This window comes from Spermophilus citellus, assembly GCF_964194105.1.
Source record: "Spermophilus citellus genome assembly, chromosome: 14".
Lineage (NCBI taxonomy): Eukaryota > Metazoa > Chordata > Mammalia > Rodentia > Sciuridae > Spermophilus > Spermophilus citellus.
Window position 1 is genome coordinate 68,327,131 of NC_138194.1, and position 20,423 is coordinate 68,347,553.

The 20,423-nt window shown below is 36.0% G+C and overlaps 1 protein-coding gene and 1 pseudogene across 7 annotated transcripts in view; both read left to right on the plus strand.

The window, feature by feature from the left end:
- VPS13B (vacuolar protein sorting 13 homolog B) overlaps positions 1-20,423 on the plus strand; it is a 753,213-nt gene that overhangs the window by 669,361 nt on the left and 63,429 nt on the right. For all 6 annotated transcript variants that reach the window (XM_081265607.1, XM_081265606.1, XM_081265609.1 and 3 more), the window contains one exon: positions 12,520-12,675. In XM_081265607.1, coding sequence (XP_081121733.1) covers positions 12,520-12,675 — 156 coding nt within the window. The remainder of the gene's footprint in view (positions 1-12,519; positions 12,676-20,423) is intronic.
- On the plus strand, positions 7,996-8,435 carry LOC308633182 (synaptojanin-2-binding protein-like; annotated as a pseudogene). The gene has a single exon. The product of its transcript is annotated as a synaptojanin-2-binding protein-like (transcript).

Genomic DNA, 20,423 nt, shown 5'->3' on the forward strand with positions numbered 1-20,423 from the left:
CAGAAAAAGTAGACTGTAGACTCAGTTCCATTGCTTTTCTCAAAGTATTTTTAGTTTCATGAGGGATTCCAGGAAATTCACTTTCTCTAAGGGAGCTTACAACGCCTTCTGAAGTCATCAGTAGAAGTAAATGGGGCCCTCACAGTTTAGGTCATTAAGTGTCTAATGCACAGAGAATATTTGGAATTTCTTCGTTTTCTATTGGGAGACACATTTGTTCTACTTAAATTAGAGGCAGAAGTTTGACGTTGAGTTTTCTTTTTCTGTAGATTTTAAAGTGTCTTTATAAAAATTGTTTGCAATATGACCTGTTTTAAATCTTTTTAAATCTTTCACAAGAAATAGCAAAGATGGGATTGTGATAGGGTGCTTTATCCAGTCGAAGGGCTGATTTCTGGAGTTTTTTACAAACCTGCATGAAAGTGGAGGACTGGGGATTATTTCAATTATGAAGCACCCAGAGGAATGACTGCTGGTGCTGCTAATGGTCTCCATGTCCCTCCCATGGCAATAAATTTTAGATATTGAAATATAGCTTTGGAGAAAACATACTGGAGTTTCCTTAAGCTTTTTGCAAGACACTCAAAACCTTTTCACAAGCCAGTGCTCTGCAAATGTGAATTTTTGATGTCTAAACATAAAGATTCTTCACCGAAGTAATTTTAAATGTGAATTTTAATACGGAGTGCTTGGAGAAAGGAAATGCAACTGCACCATTAAAATATGGTATTTTGCCATTTTTAAATAATGGGAAATACTGATTAAGAATATTGTAAAGATTTCAGCATAACTAATGTGGTTGTCTTTAATCATACTTACCACCATGAGTTTTAGCAAAAGCATTAACTGAAAGACAATGGCATACCTATTACACAGTGGCACTTTTTAATTATTTCCATGCTTTTTAATTATTTCCAGAATATTGAGGAACTTATTATTTAAAGGTCAGAATAATGCCCAAGACATGGCCAAGCCCAGTGAGTGTCAGACGCATGGAATGTTGGATGACTTCATAGTTATGAAATTATTTCATTTCTCATGATAATTCCTGACTTGCCAAGTTAGTGAATTTTAAGAACTCTGAGAGCAGATTTTAAGATAAATGTGAAATAATCCATACTTTTGGAGTCAGGGACTTCCCTTCAGGCATTAGTTCATGTTTGACTTGCTTGACTTACACTTGGGGATAAAATGAGTTAGGACAAGGTCTTCGATACCACATTCCCTCACTGGGAAAGAAAACCAACTTGCACAACTTTGGCTGGCTCATGTTTCTTGTTATACAGGCACTAAGAAGCAGCAGTTGCCATGAAATACTTTACTTAACCTTTACAAAAATGTTTTCTTAGTATGGCAAGGCAGTTTAGTTAAGTGAAAATAAATAACTAAGAATTTTGGATTTCTTTTATATCCATCTGTTGACTTCTTTTTTCTCTAATTAAAAATTAGTGATGACGATTATAATTGTCTAAATTGCCCTAATGACTAAAAAAAAATTAAATCACATAAAACCACTTGATCTTTTCTTAGGATATGTGTTGGCATGTCTTCTAAATTAAACTAAGATTTGATGAACAATGAAAGTTACATTTGAGAACAATTTAAAAGAAAATTTAATGAAAACTTGGGGGTCAGTTTCTTGTTGTTTATACTTACATTTAGTCAAAATTGAGTTTCAAACAAACAAACAAAACCTGACCACTTGACTCACAGAATGCTTCTCCAAGTCCAAGTGCTTCTGCAGTTGCTTATCTTGTTGGCTTCCATTTTGCAGCTCACCTAAATTAGTTGTATTGTTTCCATCCAACGTACTCTAAACTCTTCCTCTAAAGAAGTGGAAGATGACCAAATTGACTATCATTCTGTCAAAAGAGTGTGTCTGCACTGCACCAGAATCTCCTGGCTGCTAATACATCCATATAAAAACAAAAAGAAAGTTTTTATTTGCAATATTTATTCATTTAAAAATGTCAGTTATCTTTTTCTGTATACATACATATCAATGTTTTTTGAAAGTTCACTTTTCAACCCAGTGTGGTAATATCAAAGATAAATAAACCATCACACAATCTGAACCTGAGGCAGCCATTAATATCACTGCTGTGGTTTTTTCAATCACCATTTAACTGTAGGAAAACCCACACTTCTTAGAAACATGAAAATAATAAATATGTATGATGTTGAAATGACCTCTTTAAAACAAGACTGTTTAAATCATTTCATACTTTTGCTGTGCACATTTATAATTTATGATGGAAATATTCAGAATGGTATGGATAAGATATTAAAAGTATTCTCAATATATGAGACCACTTACTCATTTAATCTTTCTGCAAAAAAAAAAAAATTGGTAAGCAAATCACTTCCTGCTAGTTGAGATCATTTAAATTTAGATGATTTTTAAGAAAGAATGCCCCACCAAACATCTCATTGTTTTGTAGATAAGTATAAAACAAAAGTGCCATTACTCTTTTTTTTATTGATTGTTCAAAACATTACTCTTTACCCTACTCTTTTTTTTTAAACTCATTTTCTCTAAGTATGTAAACTTTATCCAGAGACCGAACAAAAAGCCCATAAACAAATTCTTGAACTTAGAGTTTTGCTTATGGTTATTTATGAAAAATAATGCTTAAAATATTCTAATGGATTGATTACAGATATACTGAGACATAGATTAATCCTTAATGTTTGCTAGAAATGTGTGACATTTGACACCCTCACTTGCCCATGTAAATTCAGTGACAGTTAAGCTAGATGATGAAATGACAATGCAGTATTTTAAAGCTTTGAGAATATAGATACAGTATATGAATAACATTATTTCAAGCAGCCAAACGATACTGTTTTCATTGCTTTAATTGTCTTTCATACTTCAGTCCTGGTGTTGATTGGTGATTGATGTTCCAGGGGAAAAAGCAGTTACTGACCTAAGAGTTCCCTGCCTCTTTGCATTTCTTTCTTTACTACTCCCTCAGGCAGGGCCTATCCCTAGCCCTCCCTTCTCTGTATCCCTAGCAGTCTACACACAGGCCTTTTTGTTGTGTTATTCTTTTTAGATATGCATGACAGTAGAGTGTCTTTCGATATATTATACATATGTAGAACAAGTATAACCTGTTCCAATTAGGATCCCATTATTGTGGTTGTACATGATATGGAGTTACATTGGTTGTATATTCATATATAAGGATAGGAAAGTTGTGTCCAATTCATTGTACTGTCTTTCCTGTTCTGATTCCTCCTCCCTTCTCGCCATTCCCCTTTGTCTAATCCAGTAAACTAATCTTCCCCTCCCTTGTTGTGGGTTAGCATCCACATATCAGAGATAACAGTCTGCCTTTGGTTTGGGGGGACTGGCTTATTTCACTTAGCAAGCTGTGGAACCAACCAAGGTGCCCTACAACAGATGAACTGATAAAGAAAATGTGGTATATATACACAATGGAATATTACTCAGCCATAAAGAAGAATGAAATTATGGCATTTGCCAGTAAATGGATAAAACTGGAGAATATCATGTTAAGTGAAATAAGCTAGTCACACAGGCCTCTTGACTGACCATGAGTAAGATTTGATCTTCTAGAACAATGAATTTTGTTCTATTTTGACTTTGTCATTTCTAGGATCAATATTCAGTGGCTCCACCTGGGTTATGATCAAAACTATTAGAGGAAAGGAAGCTGATGAATTTTTAATATAAAGTTAATTTTCCAAATTACATTGGCAAGAAGTAAAACCAGAAGTTGTTTTCACAATTAGTTTGAAGCCATAGCTTATCACTTTTATGAACTGTCTTTGCTTTTTTAATACAGTTGATATGCTTTGGAGACATTAATTTTGTACAGAAAGAACCACTCTATCCCTCGTAGCCACATGGCAAGTTAGGTTGTTGCCTACTTTGGTTTATCAGAAATAACAGTACTGTCATCTTTCATTCCATTTCAACCTTTTTTCATGTTACTTGTTTGGAGTATAATCTGTCCTCTGGTCAGCCTTTTAACTTCCCCAGAACACCTGGATTCCTATAACTTTTTTTTTAACTCTCTAATTTTGCAGTATACTCTTGTTGTTTACTATCTGTTTCTCCCACTATCTTGAAAGGATTTTTAACCCAAATAAAATGTCTCATTCTTTTCTGTATCCACCATTCATTACACAGTTAATTGGCTTATGGTAAATATTTAGTAGCTCTAGATCCTTAAAAATACTGGCTAAATTGAAAAAAAATTCTGGGTGGGGTGGAATCTCACATCATCACATTAAACTACTCTAAGAATCTTGTGATTATATAATAAAGTAATTTAGCAAACCAGACCCTGTGCTAAGAACTATGGAGGCTCTGGAGATAAAATAAGGATTCAGTCACCCTCTTAGCAAAGTGCCAAGAGTGCAAATGACTTTGACTAGGACACATGGAAAACTTCATTCAAGAGACTGAATATAGGGTTTTAAAATAGAAATGTATAATTTCTTACTCAAAATGCAAGCTCTATGTGCTATTAGATTTTTTTATTTTAACATTAATTTTATCTGAAAACAATAATTAAATTCAGTCTAAAATTTGGAAATTACACAAAACGCACGAAAAAAGGAAACTCAAAGGGCTGAGGTTATGGCTTAGTGGTAGAGTGCTCACCCAGTGCCGCAGTCTTGGCTGGGCACAGAATCACGAGCCACCACACAGCTTTGTAGATTCAAACAGCAATTCTTTATTCCCGAACTCACACCGGCCTCTACACACGTTCTGGGGAAATCCCAGTTCTGCTGCCGCCCAATTCACCTACTCCACGAGGCTTTTTTTTCCAATATACTTTCTGAATCTCACGAGAACTCAACGGGAGCTCAGGTAGCAGGAACGCCCTATTTCCAGCAGCAATAATCTTCAACCTCCAACTTCCCTAAAACCCATATTGTCTTAAACCCGGAACGCCTTAAACTTGTCTTAAACCGGGAACGCCCTAAACCCAAGGACCGGGATACTTCCTCAAACCTGATCAGCTCTAAACCCGGATCCGCCCTGATCCTTGAGCAAGGTCACCTTACATGCAATGTCAACAGCGAAATTCCAAGGCAAGTCCGTTTAACATGGGGTACGCTGGCAAGGAAATTTCGATGCGTCATTCCTACTTGGCAATGGCCCTCAGCAACCCAGCATAGTGAGGCACTGGGTTAGATCCTAAGCACCACATAAAAATGAAATAAAGAGATTGTGTCCACCTATAACTAAAAAAATTTTTTAAAATATATAACTCCACAATCCATACACACGCATACACACACACACACACACACACACATACCAAACTTGTTGTTGTTCTTTCTGGATATACATGACAGTACATATCTTTTTGTAGTTTTTTTCAGTTAATCTACTGTTAACAGAGTGTTAGCATTTTTTTTTTCATGCTGTGAATTTTGTCAGTAGTTTGAGAGGACTACAGTGTAAGTATGATTAAGAATAGAAGCTATAAGTTAGTACATGTTGAAATCCCATATTTGTCCCTCCCCAGCACTGCAACCCTGAAGATGTCACTTAGCCTCTGTATACCTTAGCTTTTTTTAATCTCTAAAAGTGAAAAAAAGGGCTGGGGATGTGGATCAAGTGGTAGCGCACTCACCTGGCACACGTGAGGCACTGGATTCTACCCTCAGCACCACATAAAAAGAATAAAATAAAGATGTTGTGTCCACCTAAAACTAAAAATTAAATATTTTTTTAAAAAGTGGAAAAAAAGTACCTACCCTACAAAATTGTTATAAGGATTAATAAAATAGTGTATAAAAAGCACTTAGCCAAGCACATAGAAAGTTTTAATAAATGATAGATGTTGTTATTTTTACTGTATTTTTAATCAATTTTTAGTGCTAACAAATAATATCTTCTGGAATAAACACACATCTAGATAAATCTTTACACATATTTATATTATCACCTGGGGATAAATTCTTTCTTAGAATTGATGAGTCTTATGAAACTAAGATTTTTCATGTAAGTATTACCCTCCCATTGCAATTTTTATTCCAGCCTTTTGTATGTTAACCTTTTTAAAGAGGTTGCTTCAAGCTGCTTGCATAGTATTTGTGGCCTTCAGTGAATTCAGTCTGGAAGAGAAACTTACACATATTCATATTTCTTTAGAAAGCAAACAGCCCAGTACTTGCATCATAATAGTGTCTGTCACTTCCTGCAAATTTGCTTTGGAAAGACTTTCATATTTAACTTGCTTTCTTTTTTCCTTTCTTCTACCAAAATAAACCATAACAAAGAATCCAAGCAATTCTGTTTTATTTATTTTTACCTAATCTTTATTTTAGATGGCAGATTGTGTTCTATAAATATGAATGGATATATGTTGGGTCCAAAGAGTTTTAGTATTGAGTCATGATGACATTAAGCATGAGCCATCATCTAGAAATTTTTCTACTCGGTTCTTAGCATTATTTCAGATACCCTTAATGTCCTGAAATCCAACTGCCTTTGAAAAAGCCACAATGAGCAACATATTTCAATTTTACACTAACTTAGCAGTGTGAAATGTACTATCAGTTCCACTTAGACTCATTCATTTGAAATAAGCAATTTAACTTTGATCTGTTTAATTTGCTTTCCAGATAATATTTTGCATAAAAATTTTAAAATATATTTAAATTTAATTTTCACTCATGAAGGTCATCTGTTTTATTATTTGGGGTATACTTGATATCTTAATATCAACATTCATAATATCTGATTTGTGGATCTGAGGGATCACATTGACTTGTGGTTTCATTTAATATCCATGCAGAACATATCAACTTTTCTAAATATTTTAATTTAATGCTCACTTTATGATATTTTTATATATAAATGTCACCATTAAAATTTTTGGATGCTTACTTTTGGCTATGTTAATTAAGCTTTGTTCATTTATTTATTTAATTTTACTGAGTTCCCAGTGTGCATTAGACTCATAAAGTGATGAGTTTTAAAGTCTAACAAATGCTTGGTACCTAAGTTTTAATGTATTAATATAGACAACATTTCCAGATATTTGTATATTATAATATATAAATAAATGAATGTATACTCAATAGCTTATTTCCCCTTGGATTTCATGATAATTTTTATAATTCCTAAAATTTCTATGATGAACACAATGAAACAGGAAATTTTTTGAAGTTATTTAGATTTTCAGTATCTCTACATATCACTTGGGATAAACAACCAGAAAATGCAAAAGAATACCACAAAGAAGTCCAAAGACAAAATTTAGTTTGCTGTTATTGAGGTACAAAAAGTCTCGATAACAGTTTTTAAATGAATAATGAAATACATAAATTCATGGAAAATATTTGGTACTTTTATCATTTGTATTTCAAAATGTAATATAAAACTTTTGCCTAATCTTGCTCTTTCTCTTTTTTGGTGTATTCTATTTTCCGAGGTTTTATCTTATTTTTATTTTTTTTCTGAATATTGATTCAGGAATTCCTCTTTTGGACATCACAGTGTGTGGTCCTCCCTGATGACTACTTCTAAGTTTTAGCTTGTACAGGGGGAAAAAAAAGAAGAACTGAAAGCTATATATGCTCCTATCTGAGGTCTTCAGTAGTAAAATTATGAATATAGTCTAAATGCCAGTGTAATTCTGGGGGGTCTGCTAAAAAACAGAAAACATAGCCCATTGGGACCTCACAACAATTGTGGCCTGTGGCTTCTGTTTGACACACACACACACCCAGTGGAAAATATTACATACTAGCTAAATGGACCAAAAAGAATGAAAAAACTAGATTTTTTGGAAAGGTGGTGGAGGAAGTGCATCTTTAAGAGAAATAAAAGAGGTAAAAGAAGGCGAGAGCCAGGATTCCCTGCATTCCCTGTGCCCTGGCCCGGGCAGCATGCTTCAGAAACCGAAAGGACTGTGCTTGGGACACCACGCTGAGACTGATTCACCTTCACCTGTGCACAGCGCCATCTGACCTAAGGAGGAAGCAGGCGAGCAGCAGAACATGAACGGAAGAGAGGATTATTTGGTCACCAAGGAAGAGATTGATCTTATGGGAGGACTCTCAGGGCTGGGCTTCAACATCGTGGGTGGGACAGATCAGCAGCATGTCTCTAAAGACAGTGGCATCTACCTCAGCCTCATCAAAGAGAATGGGGCTGCGGCCCTGGATGGGCGGCTCCTGGAGGGTGGGTGATAGATCCTCTGCGTACATGGTCAAGACCTAAAGAACCTGCTGCACCAGGATGTGGTAGCCCTGTGTGGTAACTCAGGCTATGCTGTGTCATTGAGAGTGCAGCACAGGTTACAGGTACGGAATGGACCTATAGGACGTGGAGCTGAAGGGGAGCCAAGTGGTATTCCCATAGCTATGGTGCTGCTGCCAGTGTTTCTCTTACCATGGTGGCAGCCTGGGCCTTAGTGAGATACTGGCAACACCGTTAAAAGGCTTGCTGTCTTCTAGTGCTCCCAATGAACCTACATTTCTTTTCTCCTCCTTCCCTGCTATTGTCGCATATCTTTCCCTCTCTGCATAGCCAACACATGATTTAAAATGACTGATTCCCACCCAGAACCATGCTATTCAGAATCTCCAAGTCTTCATATTCTAATGGGAGAGTCTTCATATTCTAATGGGAGAAAGCTGAAGAAAAGACTTGCTTAGAACAAATGAGGAATTAAATATTTTACTAGGACTGCTAATAGAAATTCAGCTACCACCCAAAGAGGGAACAGTTCAGTCTTCCTGTCATCATGGGTGATACCTTTTCATTAGCTGGCGTGCATTGAAAGCTAGCTATATGACATGAGAGAAAGAAAGGATTTTTCTTTTTTAATAATCTTCCTTGGGAAGTACTTGTGGCCTTTATTTAATTTCTAAATACATTTTTGGTGCCTATATTGGACACAAGAGACTAAGAAGAGCTCTTTTTTTAAAAAAAGCAAATACATATATAATACACATACATATGCATATATGACAGTATAATATTGATGCTTTATGGAAAATTAAAGAGGTGAGAAAACTAAAAAATAAAATAAAATAAAAAGTGAGAGAAAATTTCCAAGTTGATAAGAGAACATAAAAATTTCTCAGTATCCAGGCAAGAGGAAAAAGCCTATTGCCTTCCCCTTCCCCACACTGCTATCATCCTACTTTTGTAATTTTTCTTCCTCCACATACCGCAGTTACTCTTCTGGTAGTACATTGTTCACTAAACTGAAGGCTTCGTTGACTGCCCTCAAATTCCTGAATTACCAGCCAGATCTACCTATCTGACCCTATCCCCCACTCTTTTTTTCCACATTTCCATTTATCCAGCCAATTAAGGCTATTGAATTTGCCCTAAACATGGTTTCTTCTTTTCGTTTTCATATTGTCTCTTTGGCCTAGGAGCCCGCTGTCATCTTTGTGGGTTGAAATCCTACCCAAGGTGAGCCCCAGCTAATGATGAAGCTTTCTCAGTCACAAAACCCTGAAGCAGGCCCTCCCTCTTCTGGACTACTCTAGGGCTATGCTCCTCTCCCACTGCTTCCTGTTTATTATTTGCCTTGTCTTATTTTCCCTGTAAGATCAAAAGTGCCTTGTGAGACAAAGAACACATCTCTTCCTTCTTATTTTCCCTGTAGGGCCTAGCATAGTACCTTCCATTCAGTACCTACATAGTGAAAATATATTGGATGAATGGGGAGGGGGGATCTCATTAAAATCAAATGGTCTAACACAAATTTAACATTTTTGTACCTGATTTTACATTTCCCTCTGTATAGAAATGAAAATAGATACATGAGTATTTGTTATTAAATGGAGATTTTTTTTTAGTACTCTAGCAGGAAAAGTGAGTCAGTGGGTCTAGCAAGAATACCACCTCCCACCCTGACTTGATGTCTGTGAGTATCTGAGCACTGCCATCCAGTGCCCAAACTCAGGGCCACAGGCTCCCAAGCATGGGGTTAATTACACCCTGAGAAGGAGGAATGTAGTACTCCTGAGCGTCCTCAATTTCTTTGTGCAGATTTCTCTCTTAAGAATGTAATTCCTTTCCTAATAAGTTATATACATCAAATTACTACTGAATATTTAAGTATTTTTTTAACAAATGACCAAACTTCACATATATTCAATTGATGATACATATGAGAAGAAGTGTTATAAAAGTTTTTCTACCACTTAACTTTTCTTTGCGAACTAAATCCAAATGGATCAAAAGTTTATAATTCTATAAAAAAATAATCTATTCCCACATTCTGAGAACAAATACTGCCAGGCAAAAACCTGACAGCATACTCCTTTGTGACATTCAGTTATTAAAAGCTGGGTACACAGAGAAAGCAGCTATCTTACATTGAGCTCACATACAATTGTGAACAGTCCTCAATTAAAATTACAGTGTATATTAAAGCTATCTCTAGAGTCTATGGAATGTTCAGGAAAAATATAGCTGAACTTGACCTTAAGTACCTTGCCTCATTATTTTTTTTTGTCGTTTCCAGCTACTAGTCTCTCCAAAGAAAACAACTTTCTTGTTTCTTTTAGTTTTGTATGTGCCCTGAGCTTAATTCCCAATTGCTGCTATAAAAAAAAAAAAAACTGACCCAGTTCCAAATACTGCTATTGTTTTTCTTTTTCTTCCCTGAAACTTATATTTAAACATCAAAGATATTCTAGTACTTTTATGTTGGAAAGAGTATGTAAGACCCTATTTCCCCATGAAGGTATTTGCTGTCTAGGTTTTTAGTTTATTTTTTTTCCCTCCTTCTTCTTCTTCTTAGCTATTAGCCTTCCTTTTTAGAAGTCATCTCACTGGTAGGCTTTTGATTTCATAGAATCACTGGCAGTTGTGTGGAGAAAGAACCAGAGTGGGGCCATATATTAAAGACAGGGTAATAAGTTATGTTTTTTAAAATACTTTGTTCATGGTAGGACCCCACCTTAGTCATCCATAAAAACGCATGTTGGATGACCAATGATACTGGGTGACTTAAAAACAGATAGAACATTGTTATTTTCATATAAATGTGTCCTAAAGAAGTACTAATAATTATTATTACTTTGGAATGCCCACATAAACTGATTTCCTTAGCTGTATTTAATGGGTCAAAATAGGAAAATTAAATAACTACAGAAGAAATCCAGATAGTACCGAAAGTGGCAAAATATATGAATAAGTTAAAATATGAATCAAGAGAGTCAGTTTGTAAAAGTTACAGTAAATAAATACTGCAAAAAAATAGAACAAAGATTTTTCTCTTACATCAAAATACTGAAGGTATTTCTAACTTGATATTGTGATCTCATAAGGAGAGTATATTAAATGAACAAAATCTTCAAATTGCTATTTTGTTCTTTATCAAAATAAAAAAATAAGGAACAGTAATTTAGGATAAAAAATAATGCCATGCATCTGCTCCAGGCCCACTGGACTGGCTCCCTCTGGTTCTGTGCCCCTTCAGTAGCAGCAGACACAGCAGAAGAACTGGGACCAACCAGAGTCTCCACAAACATCTTACCATTCCATTTCAACATCCTATCTCCTTGGGTATCCCCTGTTATATACCCATCTCAGATTACTACAGGCATATTCCATGTCACTACAGAAAGGGGATGTTTCCAGAAGACAGATAGCAGGACCATAAGAAATGACATTCCAAGACGTCAAAGTTATTTGATCAGAGAAATGACAGCCTTGAAAGGCTTGTGATTTCCTCCAAACTTGGCATAGAAAGATCTGGCAGGCCTTGGCAGACTTGCTGAGGAAAAGACTTCCTATTGGCTTGAATGTCCCTGTGGCCTCTACCCACTGTTAACACCCTAACCCTGATATAACCTTTGTGTACAAAACCCATACTCTTCTGTAAGATTAGAGGGAAAAAATAAGTTTACCCTCAAGTGCCCAAATAATAATAATAAAATGCCACAAGCCAAACTTAGCTTTTATTACTACCTAACTATAAGAAGGAATAAACTGCTGGACAATGGTGGTAAATACCCAACCTATAATCCCGGTGACATGGGAGTCTGAGTTCAAGTTCAAGGCCAGCCAAACAACGTAGTGAGACCCTGACTCAAAATAAAAAATAATAACAAATATAAAGGACTTGGGATGTAGCTCTATAGCAAAGTGTCCCTGGGTTCAATGCCCAGTACCAAAAAAAAAAAAAAAAAAAAACAAAAAAACTATCAGTTAAGACAAGGCTCTTTGATCTCATATTTAAACCTTCTTGTCCTCCAAAATGAATGAAATGGGTCTTTTCTCAGATATTCAACAGGCCTTTTACCGTGTGATAGGACCATTATTTTTAAGAAGGTTTAAAATGTGATCTGGAAAACTACATTGACTCTATGTGGCATATTTTCTATTCTTAGCCTGGTGGAATAAGCTGGAAATGGATGAATAATGCAGGTTAGAAAGAAAACAGATGCTAGATATTAGAAATAGAAAGGTTTTCCAGCAATGAGACATTCATTTTAGGACTAGATTTTTCTTGGCACATTTGGCATTGTGACGATTATTGTTTTTCTCTCCAGCTGTTGCACATCTGTATTGAAGGTTGGGGCAATTGGCGTTGGTCAGAACCCTTCAGTGTGGACCACGCTGGGACGTTTATTAGAACAATTCAGTACAAGGGTCGAACTGCATCACTCATAATCAAGGTTCAGCAACTCAATGGAGTGCAAAAACAGGTAAGTTCTTTGTATTCATGTCCTAGACATCTCGTATATTTGATGTAGTAGAGATGAAACTTAAAATAAATGTAAATAATTTATAATGAAAATATCACAGTGGTTAGGCCTACTACAACCATGCATATGGGCACCTAATAAATGCTCGTTGATGAGCATGATGATGATGATGATGGTATCAAACCCCTTGTCCCACATCTTTTACAAGAGCTGCTAACGAGCAGTAAAATTTACTGATTTTAGTTTCACCTCTTCTCCCTGTCACCACCTACCTTCTGGTGGAGGTGCTAATGAGCTGTGAAATAGCCAAAGGCCTTTACTGAAATGGAAGTGAAGCAAGGGGTGGTGGGGACCCTAGATAATCCACCAGTGGATAACCAGGAGTTGGTTCTGCAGCATGTGAGAAGAAGCTGTGTGAAAGTGTTGTGATATTGTCCCGTGACAGAGTAAGCCTGGGTCTCCAGCAAGCTTTTCTCTTCGAGAAGTTAATATTAACTGCAGTAAAAATTCACTGCAGCCTAACTCTTGGCATATAAAACCTCAGCTCTCAGCACATATTTTTACGTATTTTATAAAACTTCCTTTTGGCTGTTTTTGAAGTTCTAAGACTGTGAAGGGAAAAAAGTATCTGACACTTTTTTTGTGTTCTTAAGATGTGAAAATGTGGTTTCTAAAAGATGTTTTTCAAGCTTGGAGCATATGACAAGAGTAGAAAGGAAAAAAAAAGGAAGTATTAAAATCTGAAAACTGGCTTCACCACACACATAATAACTGGATTTGTCATAAGAGTTTTCACATATACATCTGCATCTGGATTCTAGCAGTCAAGCCAGAGCGTATGTGAACTAGGACATGATAGAAACAGTACTGGGCCCTGGAAAGGGGAGCTCCTCTTATCAAGCAGCAGGAGTTCTTCTGCTGCCCTGTGCCAAAAACAAGCAGGAAGCAACTGGCGAGAGAGGAATAGTAGGCCCCGAACCATGTACATTCTTGGTCTGCACCTAATCAGAGAGAGGGCTTCATATTCCCATTAGCATGAGCAACAGAAATGAAAAGAGAACTATAGCAGAGAAGAAGTGTGGAAGACTCTTCTCGATTAGATATCATTCCTCAGAGTATGTATTGGTCACCTACTGTTCTTAAGATGTGAAACAGAGTAAAGTAGAAGACACCAAGTATGTGACACAATCTTTGCTCTAAAATTGCAAATGTATGTAAATCTAGCCATGTATAGAATTGAGAGTAAGCAGAGGTTTTACTAAGTAAGAACTTTTTACTAAGCTAGAACTTGGGAAATATTAGAATTTAGATTAAGAAAGAACAACCCAAGCAGATGATATATCATAAAAAAAATGACACAAAGATGGGATAAATGAATCTTATGGATCTTATTGAAGGATTCATGGGAGACCAACCTACTAGTGTGAGCTTTGAGCTAGTTGAAAGAGCTGGAAGTGCCCCTGACTGCCACCAGTCCTAGAGTCCTCTTACTTGGTGTTCACTCAGTAAAGACCTGCTCAACAAATACAACTGGGGTTCAGATTCTGCCACTTGTGCTCTTTTGGAAATGCCTCATCTACCTTCTCATTTACCAGCATCACTAGCATGTCTGAGAAATGATCACTTAGCCTCTGTTTGAAGAATTCAGATGAGAGTCCTTCTCCTCATCCACAGCCCTTTCTGTTGTTGATTTCTACCAACTGTTAGAAAGTTCTTCCCAAATTTTACCAAAACCTTTCACCATTCCACAAGCTTTCAGCATTGTTCAGAACTGTGAGGTGTATACAGCCAAGACACAACACCTTGTAATAAGGACAACTCACCTTTCCTCTATATTCAGGTCTTTCAAACTGTGAAGGGGGCTAGCATGTTTTCTTTGTCTCTAGGCCCAGGCTTCTCTCTCTCTCAGCTGCGCATAAGAATCCCTGGAGGGCTTATCAAAACACAGATCCAATGTGATTCTGCAATCTGTATTTGGGTTAAAAATGGGAGTTCATAACCCACTTGAATCTAATGTATGAAATATGATATGTCAAGAGCTTTTTTGTAATGTTTTGAACAACCAATAAAAAAAAAAACACAGATTGCTGGATCCCTCCCCCAGAGTTTCAGATCCAGTAGATCTTAGGAGTGGCCTGATCATCTGTATTTCTAACATGTTCCCAGTGATGGCAGATTCTGCTGATCCAGGGACCACAGTTTCTTCAGTTCTTCTCCATGTGATTGCTAGAACATTTACTAATTAGTGAAATGGTGCCAAGAAATGGTTTTAATGTTATATCCTAGCAATTAAGATCCTAGGTAACCCATCTGTATCCCCTTGCTGACTGTGTGATCTTAAGGAAATCATTTCACCTTTTTTGAAGCAGTTTCTTTATCTATAAAATAAGGATAGTAATTGTGGCTTCCTTAGGAAGTTAGTGTGAGCATTAAATGAGTTTATGTATACAGAGTACTTACAATGTGCCCAACTCACTCATAGTCCAGTTAACTTCAATTAAAATTATTATAATGAAATATATTCTCAGGCCTGAGTAACTCTAGTTGGACTTTTTGGTGTTAACCTACAGTAGCACCTCATTCTTGCATAGATCTGTATTTTTAAGGAATCATATTAAGTTTCAGGGATAAATTAATATGATGTTTCTACACAGATATTACACAATGCAACAGTACATCAAATGTCAAAGTAGTTGGTCAATTAAAAAACACATTTCTAAAAACTTCTCACAAAATTTTACCTCTCTCCTCCTTCTTCCTTCTCATTCACACACAAACAAGCAAAAATTTTTAAATGTCTTTTCCAATTGGATTTAATTTTTATTGTCAGGGTAGTTTAGCATCCAGATTAGGTCTAGTTAAAGTACATGAGAGACATAGGATTTCCTCAGATAGAGAGATGAGGGAGGAAGGAAGGAATCAAGCTTCAGAAGAGCTCCATGGATATTTGCCTCCCTCACATCTTGGCTTCTTTCCTTCTGTTCCACCTGGGCCTGGAAATTTGCAATAAACTGCAGCTGCCTAATTACCAAGACTCATGTAGTGAGGTGAGTGCATGTACCTTAACCACATTAATATGCCCCTGGATAATGGAGAGTTGGCTAAAGCTCTTTTTAACATTGATGTTTTGTTATCTGTACTCTGCCTTTCCTATAGTCCTCTCATTTCCCACAACTGAATCAAAATTGACCACATATAAAATTTCCCAGGACCTTTATACATTATATGACTACTCATGTACACATTGCTTCTGTGTTTCCCAGGCCTTCATTGAATAAACCTTCACCACTCTAAAAGCCCAAATGTATGTATATTTGCATCTTTATACACATACTTTTAATCATGGGTAAGATATCATTTTCCAGTGCATCTGGTACTCTGGAGTTATTATTTAATATCACTATTCTTGGCACTGATCTAATAAGAGTTCTGAAACCTGCTAAGTAAAATCATATGTGGAAATCTTCAGTGCTCATCTTTGTGGCTTTGGTTAAAACAGGGGAATTAGTGTGAAAGCTGGAAATGTGTATTAAAGAGAAACCCTACATTTTAAAAAAAGTAAGTAGCTGTCTTCAACTGATAAATTAATCTTGAAATTCTAACCATAATTTTCAAAATAAAGGCATTATAAGTTGGCCACTTTGAAGAAGAACAGACAGAGCTCTCCTGAACCCACAACCATGAAAGAGCACCACTCAGAGGAGTGGCCATTTTGGATTGTCCTTTATCCCAGTAGTCTTCCCTCCCTGGCCACTTGTAAAGATATTCTTTTTATCAAATCTGAAAGCCTATTTAACAGGCTTTTTAGTTGAAAATGAAACTATAAAAACCCACCAAGAGGATCTTTGTCTTTAAACAGAGTGAGTCCCAGATGCTTGCAGATATTCTGTGGTTTCTGTGAGAGACAGCAAAATTCTCTTCTAAATCTCCTGGGGTCCAAAGGTTGTAAGGCAAGAGTGGTGCACACATGTTGCCAGGCTTAGCATATCAAGAATAAAAACAGAGTTAAATACTGCCTCCAAGTTTTCAAATGCTTACTTAAAGTTAGGTGTTGTTATGGCATCACAAGACTTTTTCATGAGTGTCTAGTAATCCCTAGCATATGCTAAAGAAAAGCTTGCCTGCTAATTTAGGGCTCATAGACTTTTAGTTTATTATTTTGAAAACATAGTTTTAAAAGATATAATGGCTCTCATGTCTAAGGGAAGTATAACAGTGAAATGTAGCTTGGTTGTAAACATGTACTCCTAAAGAAAATGAAAATGAATGGATAGTTAGAAAATAAATATTGAAGAAAATACTGAATACCAGTATTTAAATGGCACAAGGTAGAACAAAAATGACATTTCATTTTTGATCTATCAATCTAGTAGGTTTCTTTTGGATAAATAATAGTTCCTTCAAAAATAATCATATTTGTGTAAACAATAGCTCATTTAAAATGATGGTCACAGAACTCTTGATGACATGGGAAAAGTATCAACTAATTATGTTTATAAAATATGCTTTTTCCAATAACCCAGTCAATAAATGGGCAAAGGAACTGAATAGACTCTTTACAGAAGAAGAAATATGAATAAACAACAAGTATATGAAAAAATATTTAACATCTCTAGAAATTAGAGAAATGCAAATTTAAACTACTCTGAGATTTCATCTCACTCCAGTCAGAATGGCAATTGTCAAAAAATAAGTAACAATAAATGCTGATGAGTATGTCGGGGAAAAGGTACACTCATACATTGCTGATAGGACTGCAAATTGGTGCAACTACTCTGGAAAGCAGTATGGAGAGTCCTCAGAAAACTTGGAATGGAATCACTATTTGACCCAGTCATCCCATTCCTTGGTATATACCCAAAGAACTTTAAATCAGCATACTACAGTGATGCAGTCATATCAATGTTTATAGCAGCTCAATTCACAATTGCTAAGCTATGGAATCAGCCTAGGTGCCCTTCAAGTTGAATAGATAAAGAAAATGTATGTATACACAATGGAGTGTTACTCAGCCATAGAAAAGAATGACTTTATGACATTTGCTGGTAAATGGATGGCTCTATAGTCTGTCATTCTAAGAGAAATAAGCCAGTTCCCCAAACACAAAGTTTGACTGTTTTCTCTGATATGTGGATGCTAACATACAACAAAGGCCAGAGGGGAAGAATAGAAGTTCAGTTGCCGCAGTCTGGCTAGACACAAAATCACGAGCCACTCAAGCAGGAACAAACTTTATTATTTGAAAATGCCGCCAATGCCCTTACGCCCCCGGGAACAATCCCTATCGACCCTCGCAGAGGAAGTTCCTGCCCCAGGAATTCCCTCCTACTGCACTTCCCCAACCAATGGGAACTCTCCAGGAGTCTGTAGCAGGCCCAAGGTGAACAGCAGGAGTTCAATATCCATATGAATGCAAATCTTAACATAATCATATCATCTCAATGGCTAGCTGGCGTCACCTTTCAACCAAAAATGCCATGCATCATATTACTTGGCTGTGGCTCTTAGCATTCAGTGAACTAGACAAGAGGAATGCAGGGAAGGGAGGGGAGATAGGAACAGGAAAGACAGTAGAATGAATATGGCATAACTTTCCTATGAATATACCAGCCATGTAACTCCACATCATGTACAACCACAAGAATGGGAAGTTATATTCCATGTATGTATAATATGTCAAAATATACCCTACTGTCATGTACTTCTAAAAAGAAACAATTTTAAAAAATATTTTTTAAAAAGAGTTTCTGTTGCTCTGCATCTTTTTGGATTGCAGTCATTCTAAAAGTATGTAGAGACAAAATTTTATCTTGTGTTGAGTTGCAATTCTCTGATAGCAAATAATATTGAACATTTTTATATGATTATTTGTTACCTGTTTTTCTTTTTTAGTGAAAAGGCTCAGATTTTTTTTCCACTTAGAAAAAAGGCTAGGTGGTTACTTATTATTGAATTTTAAGAGTTCTTTGTATATTCTGAATACAAGTTATTTGCAATATATTTGTTTTCCAAATGTTTTATCTTAAAAAAGATGTAATAAACTCATAAAATTTGAACAGATATATACTTTTTAATCTTCATAGCAAGTTAATGAGGTAGATCCTATTATTATTATTATTCCTATTTTGTACATTTTGTTTCACATCATAAGAAGGAAGAAGACGGGTTTGGTATTGGTGACCTCAGCACCTCAGTACTGTATCTGCTTCTCTGCCATCCTCTGATGTGCCTTTCTGATCTCAAGATGTACATCCTCTTATAATATCTTCCATAACAGAAAAGAAGGACTTTCCTCTTCTCCAATTGTCTCCCTTCTTTCAAAGAGTAAAATCTTCTCCAAGCCTTTGCCATCTTTCCTTTTCATATTACTAGCCAAAACACATTTACCACTAAGGTAATCATTGGTTAAGAGGGAATGGATTTACCAGGATTAGTTTTTACCCATTTCAGTACAGCCTCCAAAGTTCAAGGGAGATATCCATCTCCCCTGAGTGCTTGACTATCTTTTGATACCTAGACCAAATAAGTTTTTAACAGCAGGAGTAGAGAAGGACCAGCTATGGAAAGGGAACCAATGACATCTGCCACATTTGTGTTATGGTGATCAGCCTTTACCCTCTTTCCTTGGGAATCTAAATTTTCTTATGAATAGGTATTAATTTTATGAGTGACAGACTATCAGAGTGATCTTCAACACAGATTCTAGGCCAGATTTTCTGGGTACCAACTTGCAAGTTATTCAACATCTCTGTGCCTGTGGTTTTTCTACTTGTTAAGATGGAGAGACATAATAGCACCTACTTTATAAGGTTGCTGTGAGAATAGAATAAATGCTTTCTATTTAAGGTTCTCCAGAGAAACAGAACCAATATAGCATGTGCAGTGTGTGGGGGAATGATTAATTATCTCTTGGCCCACATGATTACAGAGACAGAAAAGTCAAAAGATCTGCAGTCAGTACGCTGGAGAGCTGATAGGTCATTTTCCAGTCTAAGTCTGAAGGCCTGAGAACCAGCAGAGCCAGTGGCAAAAGTGCTAGTCCAAAAGCTAGCAATTTCAAGACCCAAGAAAAGCCAATGTGACAGTTCAAGGTCAAAGGCCAAAAAAGACCAGTGTCCTGACTCAAGTAGTAAGACAGAATGAGTTCCTTCTCTATAAGCATTTTTTGTTTGTTAGGTCTTCAGTTGACTGGGTGATGCTCTCACATTGGGAGGGCAATCTGTTTTATTCAGTTTACCAATTCAAAGGTAAATGTCATCTACAAACATCCCCACAGACACATTGAGAATAATGTTTGATTAAATATATAACCCAGTTTTGTGAGGCACTGGGTTCCATCCTTAGCACCACATAAAAATAAATAAAGGTATTGTGTCCATCTACAACTTAAAAATATTTAAAAAAATAAAAATATAGCCCAGTTGACACATTAAAGTTAATTATAACATGCTTAGACCTTTTAGTTTACTATATGTATTAGTTATTATTTTATAATCTATAAAAATATTAAAAATATGAAATGTAGTTTGTGAACTAGTTCTGTTTGTATAACCATGATGAATACTTATTACAGAAGTATTTGCTTTCTAAAATTAAATTAAAATTAAAACATAAGAGTAAATTTTCCAATATCTTTTCAATTTCAACCAATTTAAGAAACATTTCTTAATATCCATTATGAATATACTCTTGTCCAGATAAAAAGTTAGTTAGGTCTGAGAATTTAATGGGTAATTCTATGTGTTTTA